This window comes from Siniperca chuatsi, linkage group LG7, assembly GCF_020085105.1.
Source record: "Siniperca chuatsi isolate FFG_IHB_CAS linkage group LG7, ASM2008510v1, whole genome shotgun sequence".
Classification (NCBI taxonomy): Eukaryota; Metazoa; Chordata; class Actinopteri; order Centrarchiformes; family Sinipercidae; genus Siniperca; species Siniperca chuatsi.
Genome location: NC_058048.1, coordinates 3,093,386 through 3,113,281, shown reverse-complemented (window position 1 = coordinate 3,113,281; position 19,896 = coordinate 3,093,386). Strand labels below are relative to the sequence as shown.

The window sequence follows — 19,896 nt, the reverse complement described above, 5'->3', positions numbered from 1 at the left end:
GCTCTCGAACCCTCTCTCCCCCACACTCCACTCTTTCTTTCTTTCTTCCTCCTCTCTCTGTTTTGGTCGGGGCCCCGCCCACCCAGTGGCTGGAGAGACTGGCCCCTGGTTTTCTGACAGATGAGACTTGGCCGCTGTGTTCTGGCCGGGGCCAGAGTTTCTCTTCTGCTGATGGTAGAGTCTGGGCACCAAAAAAGTAACAGCTCAGAAAGGCTGGAGAGCTTTGTGAGTGCGAGTGCCCGAGGACTGGGGCTTTTGTGGCCTTGTTGAAATACAGAGGCCCTCGCCGAGAGGCGTCAGTCGGTTAGCCCGCGGGAAGGCCAAATTAAAAAGTAGCTGAGCCGCTCGGCGGGTGAAAAGAGAGGGTTTCGGGGAAACCAGAGGCAGGCTGGAGCAGGGTTTGACACGTCCTATTTATAACACCTCGTCCCAGGGGTTACAGTGTTATTTATGATGTTTTAGTACCAAAATCGCTGGCACACAGACTTAGACATGCATTAAAGTGCAAGGGATGACCTCTAATTTGCCATGTGTGCAAGACATGCGTCTGTATGGGACATGAGGGAAGTGATATAATCATTTCCATAAATATCTGCTTTTGCTTTCTGGGGTTTTTTTTTTTTGTTGTTGTTTGTTTGTTTTTTAAAAAAAAATCTTTTTGTTTTGTTTTGCTGCAGGCTTTACTGTCCCATCTCTGACCATCCAAACAGAAAACATCTGCTCAATCCCATTAATAGTGGGAGGATGTTTAATTTACAAAGTGGTTGGGCTAGCTTTATTCTTGACAAAGGCAGATGGGACGAGGGAGTGGGAGAGAGAGGGAGAGAGAGAGGGAAAAGCAAAGAAAGAAATGGAGAGAGCAACAAAGAGGGCGGTGATTTCCCTACTTGGCAATACAAAATGCCACAACAAAACTAGTCCACTTTTTAATTAACAGCACTAGGCTCAAAAAAAGCTTTGAAAATCTGGAAAATCTCAAATTATAACCATGTGGAAGGCATAAAGCTTACAAGATGGAGTACTTAGGAGACTCAGATAGCTTTACTGTTACTAGGATGCATAAACTTCAGAGCAAATGAGCCCAACGCACAAATGAAAGAGTATCTGTGGAAAGACGAGGCTCTGTCTTCAGGGCTGCCAATTTGGGGAGAAGGAAAGGACACTTTGTGTGTTTGTATGCACTTACACATATGCTGGGCATATACAATACAGATTCACTCTGCATTCTGTATACACAGCTAACCAAAGTGTTAGTGTTGCTATGGGTACTTCAACCACCTAGGAGCCATTCGCAATTATTTATCTACTCACATTCCTCCCGCCATCCATTGTTATCTTTTTTCAGTTTAAAACTGAAAAATTTGAGGCCTAACCTGTTGAATTCAGTCAAGAAATCTTGAGGACTTTCCTTAGTGGAGTGCCAAGAGTTGGGCTTCCAAACCATAAAATATTCTGATGGTTACATAAGTAAAGGAATAGATTAATAGGTATGTGTTCTCTTCTTAACCAGTGCAAATGCAGCCACTGGCTACAGTGCTAATTGAAGGAGGGAGAAGAACGGCCAACTAATCCTCTCACCACTACAGCACCACACTAATATACGAGCAGTTTTATTTCCACTGGGCAGCAGGGTAGGCATTAGGGTTAGTCAGATGCTAACAGGCCAAAGTCAACCGCCTAATATAACAGAGAGGGTGCAGTCTGACTAATTACACATTTATAATAATGTGTTATTATCTTCCTGGTTTCTAATTAAGTTTTAGTGTTACTTAGTGTCAGCGTTTTGTCAGACTTTTCAAGACTAGCATGAACCTGACCGACATCTATTATTTAAGGCAGATACCAACATAGATACCAACAGATATTTGAGTAAAATGGTTTTAAAAATCTGGTAACAATATATTGGTCAATATTCAGTTATGATAACATTGTACTCACTGAAGGGCTCAAATTTGGAGCAGTAAGACAACTAGACAGGCTGTCAACAAAGCAACAGTTTAGTCAGATTATCTAAACAACTTTTTTGGGAGGTTAAAACAAAAATGGGTGCAACCGAAAAGTTGGTAAAAAGCCTCATTGCACAGAAAAACTGAGTGTATGCACAACTATGGTTAGTACTTTAGGCCAATGTTGAACCAGGAAGTCAGTCTTGTGATGGATTTTTATAACAGACAGTTTGGATTTAATTTTATCATGGTCCTTCATTTTCTCTTCCAAAAAGGTTTGGCTAAGCTGGAGGTCTGTTAACAACCTGTATGATCGTCTGACTACTTGTGTTTCTTGCCCTGCCTTTTTAGCAATACTGCAGTGTTCCCTTTTCTCAGCAATTAACTTAGTGAGTATAAAGAAACAATGACCAAGCCTATGAAAATAAGATCAAAGTTGTGATAAACTAGAACTATCCATTTTTTGACAAGACTGAGCTGGCCATTTTACAGTTTGAAAACAAACTTGAACAAATCTACGAACAAACTATGAACAATCAAACTATGAACCAGCATTGATGTTGCAAAATTACCTCAAACTTTTCTACTGGCATATATGCCGACACCAATGTATTTGTGATCAGCTAGGATCAGCTGATAATTTCAGCCTGGCCTAAAGCTACCCATAACTTAAACTTCTGGCACAGAAGTTTAAACTATAGGTAGCTTCAATTAAGAAAAGCATGAACCCTTACGAAGCAGAAATCAGATGAACCCTTATTTCTAGATAGTGAGCTATTTTAAAAGGCACATTTATCCTACTATAAAAAGAATTCTGGGGGAATCATTGAAGAAAAGAAGGGCAGAGGCAGGGAGGGAGGGCATAAAAGAATGGGGGCATGGAGGGAGGGTGAAGGCTACAAAGAAAAACAAAGAAAACAACAGAGGAAAAGAGGGGAAAAGGTGCTTATGTTTCATTTGATGTACAGCGGGCTGAAACCAAGGGTTGTGTTTTTCTATGCGCTTCACAGGCAGACCACCTGTGAGCACTTAGATATTAATAGATATGAAAAAGGTGTGTGTGTGTGTGTGTGGCTAACCTAGCTGAAAAGCTGCCATTAGTTTGATATTACTTTGCTGGAACGCCGGCTCTTTTAACAGGGCAAAACTGGCCTGGCTTTAAAGTCGTGCCGACACACAAGAGGCAGGCACCGTAGCGGTCAAGTTCACAAAGCGTGACTGTTCTCAAGGCAGAGCTCCAGGCTTGTTCTTTCACCTTAAGTGGAAAACACACTACTTCAATCTGTTTTTATGGAGCATTTACATATTTGCACACTTCCTGCTGGAATTGTTTAAAAGAGAGATTTTCATTTTGCCATATGCCAGAAGGCTGTCCAACACAGGATGAACACGCTGCATGAGGAGCTGAAAATGTTAAGGAAGCCTCTATTTCTACTTCACCTGCAAGAGTTCGTCCATCAAAGCCACAACCCCAATTTACTGCCACTAATCCCAATTCCCAGTGAATCCTATTACTTTTACTTTGTTTTCTTGATGTGCTTTTCCAACATGGGACAAACATGTTCTCACAGCAGCTTAGAGAGAACTTTAACACCAGCCCTCTTTTAATGCCATGTTTGAAAAGCCGCAAAACAAATTGCTCCCGTCCAGAATCTCCTGATAAAGAATTTGGGACTGTGATCAGCACTTAATCCCCTTTCTGAGCAAACAGGCAGACAGTGAGGCTGGAGAGGTAAGCTTCTTGCATTTACACGGCCTCCTCTAAACTTCTCAGAGTTCTGTTCAGTTGTGTTAACTAATGAAATCCCTTTGACCATTCACAGCTGCTAGTCATAGGTAAAATTTCACAGTGCTCTGATTGTCTACTGATTTAAAAGAAAGAAACTGGAAGGGAGCTGTGTGTGTGACAAGAGAAGACCATCCATTCTTTTTAAGGCTGCATGAGCAATTTCAGTTAATTAGAATTTAGAATTTGCACAATGTCTAAAATTTCTGAATATCATATTTCTTGATTATAACATGGGCAAATAGAATATCTTATTTCTCTCTGTCAAACTAAAAATGCCATGGACCATCAGGCAACTAAGCTCACAATCGTGAGTCACAAACAGTAATGTAAACTGCAACGTGGACACGCTTGCAGACTGAGTAGCTGGAGGGTCATGACAGCCTTGTAAGTGCTGATACAGAACACTACAGCCTACATTATTATTCCATTAATTTGTCTTTCTAGCAGTGGGAGCTAAGGATGTTGGTCAGTTTGTCTGTTCATTTGTTAATGTAATATTTTAGTCCATAGAAAAATATCCCGACATGAACTTGCCAGATTGCCATGACATTTCTTGTGTATAGGAGGATAAATGTCCCAAATCCCAATGTTTTGATAACTTCCTGACTTTTCTTCTAGTAAGGCCAAAAATTCCACTTTTATTTAAGAAATGTCAAAATAAAAGGGGAAGATTGTCATGAAATTTACATGCTGCCCAGAGGATGAATCCATTTCATTTTGGACATTTGGAGCTTTACTCTAGCACCATCCTCGGAGCAAAATGTTGACTTTCCACTCAAGATATCTTATGATCTAGTGGGCAGTTTGAAAATGATTAAATTTGCTTTGCAAATTCATGCTCCAAAGGGGATAACATGGATGTATTAACAAAACTGGATGGCACCCCATTCATTCCTATGAACAGGTTCTCAGTGGGTGCCATATGCCGAAAAAGCTTTTCAGGCTTCTGCGGGCTTCCACATTTTTGGACCCATAGAGCACGAGCACTAGAGTCCTTGTCTGGCTGAGTTGATTTGACTTCCTGAACACACAGATCGCATGAAATAATTAGGTTTTTTTTGTTAGACTTTCCAAATTTTATTTGACTGAATAGAGGAAATTCTAATAATAAAAAGAGTAATTTCAGGGTGTGTGTGTTTGTGCTCCATTTGTAATAACTGTGTATGGCAAAAGGTATTTTTGAGCGAGTGCGCGTCATCTAATCCTGACACTATGCTACAATCGCCTCACAACCCAGCGCTGTTCCAGGATGCTTGGGCGATAAACCCTTTTTTCCTCCCGGCACAGCTCTAGGAATAGCAACATTGTCAGTAAGTTATTTATTCTATCCAACACCTTTTTATTGTGGCGTGTAATAAACATTACAAGCTTTGTGGGCCACTGGCAGCTTTTACACTTTGAGTCTAAATATGTTAATATATTAAATGCTATTATGTGTTTGTATAAAGAAAATTTAGAATTAAATAAAATTGTAAATCAAGATTTTCAGTTCAGGTCGCACATCTAATTCCTTTCATTGGTCACTGCTGCCAGTGCAAACAAACCAGTGCTCAACTCATGGGAGCAAGAAATTTAGCAACTCACCTCTTCACCACCAAGCCACCCACCTACACACATACCGTAAAGAAGTTACAAATGGCCTGCGTATTACCACATTGTGTGGGCTGTGAATGACTCCACACTGCTGAGGTGTCTAGTGTGTTAGTGAGCATCTGGCAATGGGGGGAGCTGGGGTGAGTCTTTCTCAGTCAAGCTTTCTAGAGGCCCTGAGTCATGGTCACTGGCCAATCCAATTACTCTCCTTAGCTCTGGCCATGTAACCACTTCTTTACAGATTAAATCTATTCTTTATTTTACATTATTGTTTTCCTGAAGCCTCATCTCTGCTGGGTTACACTGAACTACAGTAAGTAACCTGCCTTCAATATTCATGACCTTTAAAATGTGGCTGTTTCATGGAAATTGGTAGATTCAGTGTTTCTCATTCTTATTGGACTAGGGTGCTAGTAGTAGTAGGATGTACTAGTCTTTGTTTGGCTGTGAATTGCACTTTTTCATGAGCAGCTGACATCTCTAACATTTCATAAGTTTGGTGGTCTTTATGATATTGTAACCAGAGTTAGATAGTCTAGCAGGGCATTATTTTGTACCATTATGTATCTTATTTAGCTGTAATGGTGTTACTGCAATTACAGACATCCTCAAAGGCAACAGGGCTATTCATCACTTCTGGTCAGTGCTGGTTTTACATTTAGTTGAACTGTTTAAAGTCAACAAATGAATGGACTGGGTGGGTCAATCAAGTTTCTCCAATGGAACATTTCAACAATATGACTTGGCTAAAATATGTCCATAAACCCTATTTAGCACAGGAAAGGCTTTCTTGCTGGCACTGCTTGATCACAATTATACCATCCGATTCCCAATACTGAATCCCAATTGTGGCTGGGGATCCATTTGTCCATTTAAGTTTATTGACCACATGTTCAGATTCAAACAATTATATTGTTTTTGAAACTAGGTCGAAACCTAGTATATGGCTGGACCGTGTATAATTAATGTGCTAAATTGTGGCCAAATTGTTACATGGATAGTCAGTGGTAGTGTCTATAATGTGAATTCATGGATATGAAATGTTCATCTGCTATTTCTGTAGTGGTCCCAGTAATATTTTTTCTTAAAGTGTACCGAAGTAGAATATCAAATGATATGGTTAAGCTACGTTTGAGTCAAAAACTTTTGTTGATGCAGTTGAATGAAGAATACTTTCCATTCATATCTTAAGATTTTTGATTAGAAAAGCAAATGACACTCAGTAATAGTAAATAGTTTTTAGTTTAATTTATTAATTAGTCAGCATATTATACAGTTTATACAAGGTGTGAGCATGACATACAGCATCTAAAGTTGAAAGTATTTTTCTGTTTTTATTGAAGCATGTGTATTAGAAGAATAAATTGATAAAATTGGTGTGTAACAATATATACAGACATAGTAGGATGATTAAAAATGATGTAGGTTAATGACAGAGAATAAAGATTATGTAGTTGGGTTGTTAAGAAAGGGGTGAAGATCACGTAGAACATGAAGTTAGGAGTAATTCGTTCAATATGTTGATGAGTTTAAGTTGTATTATTTGATGTAATTGTTTCAGAGATTCCTGTAGTAAGTTATGGTAATCCACTTCTGAGCTGTAAAGAAGGAAGAAAAAAGCAAACCAGCAAAAGTACCAGCAAGACACGTAAACCAATTTAGGTAAAATAAAACAAGATGTTGATCAAATTTTTATACGAACAAATAAACAAGGTTGGATGAACTCCTGGTGCCTATTAGATAATGTGCATGCCAACTAAGCACAGTGTACATTTCCATCGCTTTAATTTCATAAATTCAATTAGTGGAGTGAATAATGGATTACTCAAGTGTTACTGTCCAACTTCAGTCACTGCAGGTGTGATAATGTCTCAGCCAAACTGTATTTTGTAGTAAGCCACAAGATGGTAATAGCTACATTTGAAGTACTGTATGGGAACCATGCAAGTCACTGAATTTTCCACAACAGGGTCATGCAAGTGGTTCACAATAAAAGCCTTGTTAAAAAATGAAGGGATTCTGTCCACTGAAATGCTAGAGGGTTTTTAATTTGAAACTCAATACTGAAGTATTGAGTTTGTATTAACAGCATAATGAAGTAACAAAAGTTTAACACGGCAAACGGAAGCTGATCAGAAAACAGGGTGCAAATTTACTTATCAAACAGAGGGAATTAGAAACAAAAGTCTGTTTCTAATATAAGCCTGCTTCAAATAAAGGCCTGGTACCCTCTGCAGTTGAGGCACAGAAAAGGTTAGGTAGGCTACTAACATGGTGGCGCGTGTTCCGACGTACACTTTCGGTGATGGATCGAAACCCTCCTAGATTCGCTTGCAGACATTGTAATACTAAACAGAAAAAGACTTACATTTAAACTGAGGAGAGATGTCTAAGCACAGAGAAATCGCAAATCACGCTACCGACTGACAGACTAAATAAAACCAATTATTTACACTTTCTCCTGATAATGATGCTTGGCTTCTACCGGCAGTTTGTTATAATATTCTATCTACTAGTGAAGCATTTCACTTACCTTGGAGAGATAAACAACATGGTCTGGTCAATGAAATCAGAAATTTTGGTCTTCAGATAGTAGTTCCCGAGACCAGCAGAATATTCCTTTCTTGGCGTGCGATAGATTTGGAATGAGCAGCAGCCAATGAGTGGAACTGTTGTTAAAGCCTCCTGATGATGGAATTCAGGACTGCTCTGCTGTTCCTCTTCTATTTCTGAGTTATCAATGTAATTTCTGAATTTCTTCAGAGCGCTCTACTATACGCGGCTGACCATTTTGGAATTGACAACGTTACTGCAGACTGCCCGACACATTGGGTGGGGCAGCTTATAAAGTTATATAATTATTATTGATCAAAAATTATAATCAAATATTGCAAAATCATATATTTCCCTTGTGCCCCGGAAGCAAAAGTCCTCTGGATGGCTACTGGTCCATGGTGATATTTTTGGATGAACTCGTCCTTTAAGGGGCTTCAAGATATTCCTTGATATTAATCAATTATACAGTAGGAAACAACATGATGTCCACAGGTGGACCTACAGTATATCACAATGAATGGCCAATACAATCCTTCTGTCTCTGCTAGCCTGGCCAACGCAGAATACTACTAACTTCTACATGGAAATTGCAAACATAGCTGAGGTACCAGCCCTGGCTTTGACAAATTCTTTAGCAAACAAAGGCCCTACAAACCTAGACATTGTAATCACTGAACATTCCCCAACATTACAATAGTCGAAGTAAAATTCAGAGTCGAAGGAACAACCCATTTTATCCCCAGTCAAAATACTGAAAAGGGCAAGACAGAGAGCCCTGCAGAGTAGCTGATGTAAATCACATCAGAGCCGGCTGTGAGTGCTAATTACTATCTTGGTGTGAAGACAACTCAATCCATGCTAAATGTGTGGCTATAAATGTGTGGCCGAGTGAAGCTGCTTGCGTGTGGGAATTCCCCTCATGTTCAACATGTGCGTGTGGGTTCAGGGTTTTTCGGCGACGGCCTGGTTTCTTTCACACATCAGTAAGATGGAGAGACAGAGTTATTACACCATGGAGAGCAGCCTTCACGGCACAGCTGCCTCAATGGTCAGGCTCAACGGGCCAGGCTATTCATTAGACTGGCCTGTTACTAAACCAGGGATATGGTTTATGGGACAGTTCCGTGTGGGGAGAGATTCAGTCTTGATTCATCTGCCATTACTCCTGGCTTTGATGGGGTATTCAAAACTTCCATATTCAGAACATTTAGACGGCTGCACAAAAATTCAAGATCTGATTCTGTGGTAGCCTGCTGTGTTTTATGAGACAGAAAAACGTAATGATAGAGATTCTTCACAGCACAAGGGTGGAAGCATACTATACCTGCATCCAGTTTAAATACAATTTATTTGAGTTATTCATGGTCAAGTACAGTCAGCAAAGACAGTGGACTAATTCAGTTTTACTACTTGCAGAGATGTGGAATTCCATACCTGACAATACCCAAGTACACAATGTTATGTGTTTAAGAAAAGCTGTCCAAGCCAAGTACTGATCTTAAGTGTATTTTTTAAGCTACTTGTATTGCTATTGTATTGAGTATGTATTGTAATTGCATCTTTACTAAAAAGAGTGCTTCACTGCCTTATCTTCAATTTATGTTCAATTTGAACATCTTTTGAACATCTTTTTGGTAGAATGTTATACATTGTCAACACTAAATAAAAATGTAGATGAAATAATTTTGTTTTACTTGTAAAACATGCAGGAGCTTCCTCTCAGGACTACCTTCCAGGCTGTATTTGGTCCCAAAAACCTCTGCCCATTAGAGGGTATGACAACCTGTATGTAGCCTAAGAGGCAAATCCCAGGGAAAAACAGTCTACAAAAGTCCATGGTGCTGCTCATTAAGCTTATTGCTGTGAGATTACAGTATAGTAATAATTGAAGGTGAGCCAAAGAGGTGTTTATCAACATTTTAGGGCTGCAACTAATGATTATATTCATTATTGACTAATTTGAAGATTCATTTCTCAATTAATCCATTAATCATTTGGACTATAAAATGTAAGAAAATTGTGAAAAATTCCATTACAAATTCCCCAGGTGAAGTCATCAAATGTCTAGTTTTGTCCGACCAACAGTCAGATATTCAATTCACTCAAGACAAACAAAAACAATGGTATTGGTGCTTGAAAAATGACAAACAATTAATTGATCATAAAAAAGTTGCTGATTAATGACTAATAACTTGACTGACAAATAGTAGTAAGAGGACACTGTATACTGTTTACTGTTTGAGTAAATCAAACTGTAGCTGTAAAATTGGTGGGGACAAAGACAGGATTTGGAAAAGTAAGAGGGAAATGTGCCCCCCATCCCCAGTGGACATTGAGCCCTTGTTATCATATCACAAAATATGATGTATTGTATTGGGTTAAACTACTATACTCAACAGTACACAAAGTAGTTACAATTAGCTCCGCCCGAACCAGATACAACATTAATATGCTGCTTACACATTAATGCAACAAAGATACAATTTTACATATATAATTCAACAAAACCCTAAAATGAGCGGTTCTCCATGATAAACATTTTGATACGTAAGTACATTTTTCTGATAATATTTATGTAAATCTAATTAAGTATTAAGTTTTAAATGCAGGGCTAAAACTTGTAATGAATATGTTTACATGGTGGTGTTGCTACTTTTACTAAGCAAAGGGTCTGAATACTTCTTCCAAAACTGCACGTTAAGCACTTGATCCTTGTCAGACTGTATAACTGTAGAGAAAGAGGTTTGAGAGAATAAAGCGCAGGGGGGGGGGGGAGGTTACTTGCATGGTTGCTGGATCAATCACTCCATCTAGTGCCAGTCATAGTCAAAAGTAATGCACAAGTTGTTGGACAATATATCTGCCATCAAAACATGAGTGTATTTTGACCTTGGCATCAAACCTAATAATCAAGTCAAGGATCGTTAAGGACGAGTGAAGAGGACGAGACGTGAAAGAAAACAAGCACACACACATTGCAGCTGTTAAAGAGAGCGCTTTGCCACTGCACTTCATCTGCGTCCCTCTAATTACACCACTAGGAATAGATCCACAGATCCACCGAAGCGCCGCAAAGCGCCAACTGCCACACCAAGAACTGGCGGCCACCGGTCCGTCCTCTGTAGAGCCTCCAACACACACAAGCCACTGGGGTTTCTTACATAACTCTTCCCAGCCAAAACTTCTGGGCTTTCCAGGCTCCGTTTGAGGCATATCATTGTTTCCTGCTAAGTCTATCTTTCTTGTTTCTGCCATGTTGAGCTTGACCACTGTGAAGGGAGCCTCAGTAGGGCCAGGAAGGTAGTTCAGTAAAAGCCACTTCCCCTAACTCTTTGGAAAGAGTTCACTTAGAGCCAGACCAACGAACCCGTCAATCAGGATTTGAGCTCTGATCAAATCAAGAGGCCTCTAATTATGGGACACTCCACAGCAGGCAGCAGAAATGAAAATGAATAAAAGAATAAACAATGATGAAAGGAGTACAGCAATCACAACAGTGGAAAAGAGGAGTTTCTACACTTGTGTGAAGATTCATCCTAATCTCATTACACGCCCTAGCTGCAATGAAAAAAAAGGGGAAATCTTGTGTTTTTTGGCTACACTTGCTGTTTTCAGTTGTAATTTAAACATTTATTAGCTCTTTAGATTTGGCTCACAGTAAATGAGTCAGAAAGATTAAAAGTGTGTTTGGAATTTGAAAGTTGATGGTGCCCTGTGGAAAGGGTCACAGGGGATTCTGTTGGCTGGCTGACTCAGCATTTACCAGTACACTGAAACTAACTACCAGGTGTACTGCATTGTGCCATGTCGAGGAAGCACTTTTGTAGAAACTAGCTTGGATGTTAAAGAAAAACTAGAATTACGACCCTGCGGTTGTATGCCACTGCCAACCAGTCAAGTTGCAGTTTACATCCATGTCTGTCCAGACTCATAATATATGAAGTGAATACTTGGAAGGAATTGAATAAAAGGTATAAAGTGTATTTTTTGGCTAAATGGAAGTTATCACTATATTGATGATACATATGTATGATTCCAGTGAATATACATTGTTGAACTGATTAATGAAGGATTATCATAGATGTATTGGCTAAACAGGTACACATTTACTTAATTACTATGTAAAGATGGATTCTTATAGAGTACAGCTACACAAAATGTGGTGCTTTTCTTCTGGGATTTTAAGATGCAAAGCCTCTATATGAGCTGTAGGTGAAACTCACTCACTCAGATCATGATCAGAGGATCATAGCTCCAATACGTTGTTTGCAGGCACGTGATTTCGATGATGCTCAAAATTCAGAATGAGGCATGAAGTGAAAGGCAGAATAGACGAGATGGAGGAAAGCCCGTGCCATGCTTGTTATTGTTTTCTCATTGTGTTGTCCCAGTCAACATGTGTGTGAAATCTGGAATAGTCAAATTCATTCTTAAATTATGGCTAAAAACCTATTTTGAGGTCACAATGACCTTTGTGTCAAACATGTCACCTATTCAGTGTCCAACCAACTGTGAAATATGGTCACAATCTCCCCTACTGTTAGAATAGAATAGAATGTCTTTATTGTCATTGCACAGCTGTACAACAAAATTTAGTGCGTCCCCTGAGCGGTACATACTGTATAATATAAAAAGAAAAGTCACACACACATGCACTGCATATTAAGGGCTACACACATTAATAAGTATAAAATAAATATAAAATAAAATCTATAAATAAATCTATATTGCACTACCCCGTGAGATATGGTGTTGAAAAACGGCCAAAAAAGTGTTTTCTAGGACATTATGATGTCATAGTGAAGTTGACATTTGACCTTTTGGGTAAAAAATGTTATCACTTCATCGTTGTATTTCATTAAACATCTGGGTGAAATTTTGCGTTCACGAGAATGGGACGGACGGATAACCCGAAACATAATGCCTCCAGCCACGACTATCACTGATGCAGAGGCATAAAAAGGTTAAAAGACACAAGTGTCACTGGTGACACCATGAATCACACACTTTTTGTTGTAATAAAGCAGACCAAAGACACGTCCAGAACCTGGCTGGCATAGTGACTTTTACTGAACTAGGCACCTGCAAAATTGCTAACTTTGTCTTTCTGCCAATTGGTGTTTGACAGGTACAATTCAGGGGGTTAACAACTTCCACAGTCACAGTCTTTTGAGTAAAAGATACCCATTTTGTGTTTCAATTCAATTCAATTTTATTCATATAGCCCCAATTCATAACAGAAGTTATCTCATTGCACTTTTCCTATAGAGCAGGTCTTGACCGTACTCTTTATAATATTATTTACAGAGACCCAACAAATCCCACTATGAGCAAGCATTTGGCGACAGTGGCAAGGAAAAACTTCCTTTAAGAGGCAGAATCCTTGGACAGAACCAGACTCAATGGTGGGCGGCCATCCGCCTCTGCCGTTTCACTATACATTGTTGCCTTGCCTAGGGATAGTAACACATAGAGGGGATTTCTAATAACTTTGGAAAATTCCCACTAAGACTGCCACAGCCTAATATTAGCTTAGTGTATTTATTCCATCTCTTAGATTGTAGTTGGGTTTGGAACAGCCAGAATGGAGAGGAGAAATGATTATCAAATGTTTTTGAAAACCATTGCAGAGCTGGCAACTCCATCTATCTGAGTCGATGATTGGATCCGCATTACATCATATCGCTAACAGGGATGCACCGTGCTGCAAAGCAACTGGAAGTGAGCCACGACGTTCGGTCAATGTCCATTTTAAGTGATTATTCTGAACTTTCCCGTTGAGCATTCTCTCTCAATGAATGAATGCAGAAGTAAAGCCTGCAAGGTGGAGTGAAGCAATAGTATCTCAATAGTATGAGCTGACAATATCACCATTAGTTTTCTTAAAGAAACATTGTTTTGTTTTGAATTGCCTTGTTGTTAAAATGTGCTATACAAATAAACTTGCCTTGCCTTGCTTTGTAAAAGATATCATGTCTACTTCCTACTGAAAGGACTAGTGCTGATAAGAGATTAAAACATGTCTCTTTCGTTTATGTACTTTTAAGCAGGTTTATGTTTGGGTTGTGTTTTGTATGTAATCTTTGGTGAGGTTAGGGTGGGAGTAGGTGGGGTCTCGACAACCATGTCTTGTCTGTCTTTGTCTGCAATATCATCCTGTTCCTGCTCAGACAGAGCTGCTGAGTTTAGTCGTAAGTCTAGGTAAGTGAAGGATTCTTGGGGCTTGGAGGTCATGGGGTGAGAGCCATCTCTCATCAGCTCCTTTATTAACTGCACATGCACACACAACACACACAGCATAAAATACATGAACACGCATGCTTACACATACACACCACAGGAGTAACAGGATCATACACAAGCTGACACATCGCACACACAGACTGACGAGGTAGCCTGTTCACGCTTACAAAGCATCTACTGTCCCTTTCTTTTGGGGGTGGAGGTCAGCAATGCTAAGAAAGTGGGAAAGGAGATGCCAGAGTAAAAAAATGTGGTGAGAAGAGAGTGTAAGATTTGTACATTGAAGCTAATTTCAGCACGCCGATTCATGCAATCAGAGTACATCAGCACAAAGTTAAAAAAGTGAATATTTAACAGCTGTCTCAAGGACCCAGTTGTCACTTGAGTGGCAGCATGTCTATTGAACGACATGGCACAGACCCCTGTTGAACAGAAACTCCGGTGGAAATGGGTGAAAGAAGAAAACCTACAAGCCATCCAATTCCTAGCTATCAACTTGCATAGATACCCAGCCTTGGTCATAACACGTAACACAGGGCACTCAACGTAAAACTGGTCAACGTGGGACAAGAATTTTCTCTGGCTGTCATACGTGCTACAATACATGTTGCTACCTTCACTGGTCATGGTCAAAATATTGCACTGTTGACCAGAACGCTCAGCCTGAAGACAAAATGATTTTCAATAGTTTTGTTTTGAAAAACTGCTGAAATGTTGTCATTCTTGCATTGTGTTGTGGTGAATGCCACCGGCATATTGACTGTAACACTTGTTAAGCCTGAGGTATAGCTAAGACTCAAACTAGCCTGACTGAGACTCTTCCAGACGGATATGTTTCCGTTATAACTTAGGTCAGACTTATTTAAAACTTATTTATGAAAGAAACTTTCCTGAAAACAAGCCTTTACCAAAGTATGTTTTGCTTAATCCGCAATCTTGCTTTATGAAACACCTGTCAGGCTACTAGTAATACAGATCGAAACATTAAACTGAGGGGAAGCATTGTCTTACTTAAAAAAAGCCCATTTACAGTGTTTTTCACAGGTTTGGTCAATGCATTTTAAGCCCTTTCGCATTATCAGTAGTTATCCAATGATAATCTACCTGGCCCTGCATGAAAAAGAGGCTTTTATCATCCTTAGTCAAAGCCTTTCATAACCCCTCTTGTTCATTAGGTTACATTATCCAACCACAAACGTTCATAAGAGGTTTTTTATATAAACCAAATTAATCACTTTGTTATACTGATTCAGGTTGGGTGTAGATTAACACTGTAGGCTTGTTTCAGTCTCTCGTTTAACCGAGGGGACCAGGACCAGGTACTTTACATTAAAAGAGAGACTGAAATGAATAATAAACCTTTGCAATTCAAATTTAGGACTACCATAAAATATATGTGTATACATATCAAGCATCAACCTGTGAGTGTATAATGGGTGCATAAGTGCATATGTCACCCATTTACTGTATGTGACACAATGCCTCAGTTTTGAGGTTGGTGTAAAGGCATGTGTTGGGGAAACTCAGGCTAAACACATGTGCATTGTGTACAATATGAATACACACACTATGAATACATTTGAGTGAGTTGGCTAGTCCAGCCCTGCCTAAGAGACAAGATGAGGTGGCCACATGTGAGCCAAACACACACCACGTTACACTTGAATGGAAGAGCAAACTCTCTCCTGCTTTCTATGTCTTCCAAACTTGCATAGAGTACTCTAGCTCCTTCCTCAAAAATAAATGTGTGTGCGTGCATAAGTGAGTGAGTGTATGCGAGTGTGTCTTACCACTGGGGTTGAATTGCATGCAGGATATGGGTTTGTCATGAGCTGGGAAGTGAGCCACCACTCCCTCTCCGTCCGAGTCCTCACTCACCAAGACCTGGAGTATATACACACACACCACACCGCCACCACACACACACACACACAAACACAAAGAAACTCATTTTCTAACAATGAGAACATTGAACTCAGATCGGGACTTTCCCCTGCTCAAGGATTTCTCTTCACATTTTGGTTTGGTCTGATATCATCACCACACTCAGCAGTGTTCTTTGACATCACCCCATAGTGAAATGGCTAGAAGTTAAACTTGTTTCAGAATGTGCCATTGCCCTCTTGTGGATAAAAAATAATTAACATATTACCTGATAGGCAAGAAACAAAGACAAACAAGCATTTTATTAGAAATCTCTCTCTGTGCTGCATCAAAGAACTTATGAATCTTCAAAATCTGAGCTATATTTTATTAGTGCTAATGCTTCAGTAAGAAGCTGTACTGAGACCAGTGTAGACGAGATATGGTCCAACAACAGAGACAAGAATATGGACAAATTTACTTTGGCAATAATGTGGCTTTTCACATGTGGCTTTGACAATACCCTATGATAGTGGGTTTTCCCGTAAACAGGCAGAAACTGGCGTCAAACAGCTTGCTACTTCTGAAACTTGCCTAAGAAAATGAAATTATAAGTCACTTTGCACAACTAAAGGCTGCTCTTAAATCTCTGTATGAAGTCTGTTGCCAAGACCGGGATGAATCTAACAAAGGCTGAGCCGAGACCAGGAGCTGGCAGAAAAGCCCTTTAGTCACGAAGAGAGATTAGAAATAAGCCCAGACATGAGGCCACTTTGTGCACAAGTGTGTGTGTGTGTGTGTGTGTGTGTGTGTGTGTGTGTGTGTGTGTGTGTGTGTGTGTGTGTGTGTGTGTGTGTGTGTGTGAGAGAGAGAGAGAGAGAGAGAACATGTACACAGGGTTAAAGGCCCCAGTGTTGCATTAACGATGTCAGGAAGGCTGGCTGAGCATTTTAAATCGGAACTAGTCCAAACAAGAAACAGCCCCTAAAAACTAAGGGCTTCGTCTCAGACTACAAGCAAGAAAATAAGCAGGAAAAGAAAAGAAAAAAAAGGGGGAAAAGAAAGAAAGAGGCTGGTGACATGAAGCAGATCACTTTTATTATGGTGCAGGCAGACAATGTTGTTCTGTGAGGGAATCCTGCTGGAGCTCTTTGAAACAAGGTTGTCCTCCAGAGAACCAAGCCCGTTACACAGGGGAGAGTGTGTGTGCCTGTGTGTTTTGAGGTTCCAAATAAGGAATTTTAAGGCCTAGAAGACAAGGGAATATCCTGGACTGCCACACTGATACAGGAACTCACCTCCGTCATATTCCTGCCTTTTCCCCTTTTTCCAAAAATCACACCCAAACCCCCCTCAACCCTCCAAAACCTCCATTCACCGTCCATTAATCCTCCACTCCTAGCTTTCCCCTCCCTGCCTGCCTGGCCTAGTCAGTGTTTATGACCAGTGTACGGTTACAGTGTGTCAGCTGCTGACAGAGTGCAGGCCTGCTTCTGAAGGCTTAGGTCCAGCTTATAAGACACACTGGCTACAGGGCAGCTACAGTCACTGTGTAGGAGAGAAGGAGAAGGCAGTGAGTGTGTGTGAGGTGACTACATCACTGATAAACTGTACTATGTATGCTAACACGCCTCATTAAAAATGTGACAGCTACTGCAGTGTGATTAATCATGGTCTGAAGTGGCTGAGGAGAATTAAGGGGATAAAAGCTTTTAGCATTTCTTTAGAGGTTAAGCGGAGATCCTGTTGAAGGCCACTGGCATGGTTAGGGTTAGACTAAATACTGGTATGTATACTTTCTGTATTCAGGTATATGTAACTGGTTAAGGACAATACACCCAAATCAAGTTTACCCACCATAGTATTGTGGATTAGACTTAACCACTTTTTTTTTAGCCTAACATACAACAAACACAGACGTTTTCAATTCTAACATTGTTTTATTATTATTTTATTTAGACTCCAAAATTAGTCAGGTGTTAACACAACTAAAGGTTTTCATTAGTATGTATTTTCATTTAATATAACATTTATACAGGCCTTTTCCACCTGGATGAGAATAATATTATGATGGGGTCACTAGCACCTAGGGGTATGTCATATGATATTGTTCATGATAATAGTTTTTTTTGTGTGTACTGTGTTATATTATAATCCTATTGCAACATGTTGGTTATTTCTGTCATGTCTACATACAGCAACAACAAGCATGGATGAAAGTGAAAGTAATGTTGCTGCCTGCTCCTCTATGGAGGAAAAAGGGAATGATTTTGGTAGTGTGGAAGTAATTTGGTTAACCGGCTGTGGCTCAGGAGGTAGAGCCGGTCGTCCTGATTGGATCCCCACCTCCCTCCTGTCGTCATGTCAAAGTGTCCTTGGGCAAGACACTGAACCCCCAATTGCTCCTGATTGTTGGCCAGCACCCTGCGTGGTAGCTCGCTGTGTGAGTGTGTGTGTGTGCGTGAATGAGCAGCAAAAACCTTTAGATAAAAGCGCTATACTGTATAAATGAGCCATTTACCATTTATAATGTTTCTGCAATTACATGTTTTTCGTGAATTTCACCCACCCGTACTTACAACTTGCAATCTTTTGGTGAGAAAAAATACATAGTATATGGCTAGAAACTTACTTTTGACTCACCTCCCAAATCCCTCATAAAAATGGCTAAACTGAATGTTAAGACCTTATTTGACATATGGTGCACTCGTTCAGCCTTGAGCTTCATGTGAGGTTCAGACCAACAGCTGACTGTTTACAGAGCGTCTCTCCTACCAGGGCTGCTAAAACAGACAGGGCTGTGGCTAAAAGCTTGGCTGTTAAAATATGCAGCAAACCTTAGTCACACCTTTCAGTGACTTGTGCAGAGTGAGGTGAATGGGCCTAAGTGTGTGCAAGCCACAGGGGGGATTTTCCTGTTTCCCACCAAGCCGCAGTGGCCAAAGTTATGTTTACCTGGGTCATACATGACAAAATCAGAGAGGCAAAAAGCCAAGAGCAAATTGGTGCCAATTTAATCTTTGGTGTGTGTGTGTGTGTGTGTGTGTGTGTGTATACATTCTTCACTTTCCTATGTATATAAAGGGCCGAGTTGGGGGGAAATGTAAGTATTTAAAGGTCTAGCCGGTAAAGCTGACACTCCATTAAAACAATGATGGTCACCTGTTAACAGTTTCTGGTTAACCACCATGCAGGATCCAATAGGGGAATACTGACTGATCTCAGACCAGTGTTAGTCTGAGGGTTTGCCGGGATGAAGGGAATGGGGCTGGGCTAGGCCTTATGCATCACTGTAGGGGAGATACTGTAACTTTGTGCTAAGATGAACAACTGAAAATATAAACTAATGAATATTGGTCCATCCACTGAATGAATAGCACTAGTACTAACTCACAATCATCCTAATATACAGATGGGTGACAAAAGGAACAACAAACATAAAAGTGTCTTAGTAAGGTGTTGCTCCACAACAAGCCTCCAGAACAGCTTCAGTGCTCCATGTCAAGTGTGTGAAACTCTACTAGAGGGATGAACAGCTTTCTTCTGAAAGATATTCCCTCATTTGATGCAAGGGTTTGGTGCTTGAAATAGCCTGAACCACCCAACATCTTCCATGTCAAGTACTGCCTCCAGCTAAGTTGGCAGAAGAACATGTTGTCGTCCATTTCTTGATCAACTTTGAAACTTGGCAATGTTAAAACCTGAAAGTATGACCCTCGAACCCCCTCGACAGTATGACCTACTTTCTCTGTGACAATGAACAGACCTCATTAACACCTCATTTGGACTGCTGTAACTTATCAACTTACTAGCCTGAATCGGGTTGACATTTATTTACATTGGTCTAATACTTTAATGGTACTGCATATATTTGCTTTCTAAATACAGAGACAAATTTTTCATTTA

General features: G+C 40.1%; 1 protein-coding gene across 7 annotated transcripts in view; it reads right to left on the bottom strand.

Moving 5' to 3' along the window:
* bcas3 (BCAS3 microtubule associated cell migration factor) overlaps positions 1-19,896 on the bottom strand; it is a 380,835-nt gene that overhangs the window by 301,871 nt on the left and 59,068 nt on the right. For all 7 annotated transcript variants that reach the window (XM_044202927.1, XM_044202928.1, XM_044202933.1 and 4 more), the window contains exon 13: positions 15,918-16,011. In XM_044202927.1, the coding sequence (XP_044058862.1) occupies positions 15,918-16,011 (94 nt within the window). The remainder of the gene's footprint in view (positions 1-15,917; positions 16,012-19,896) is intronic.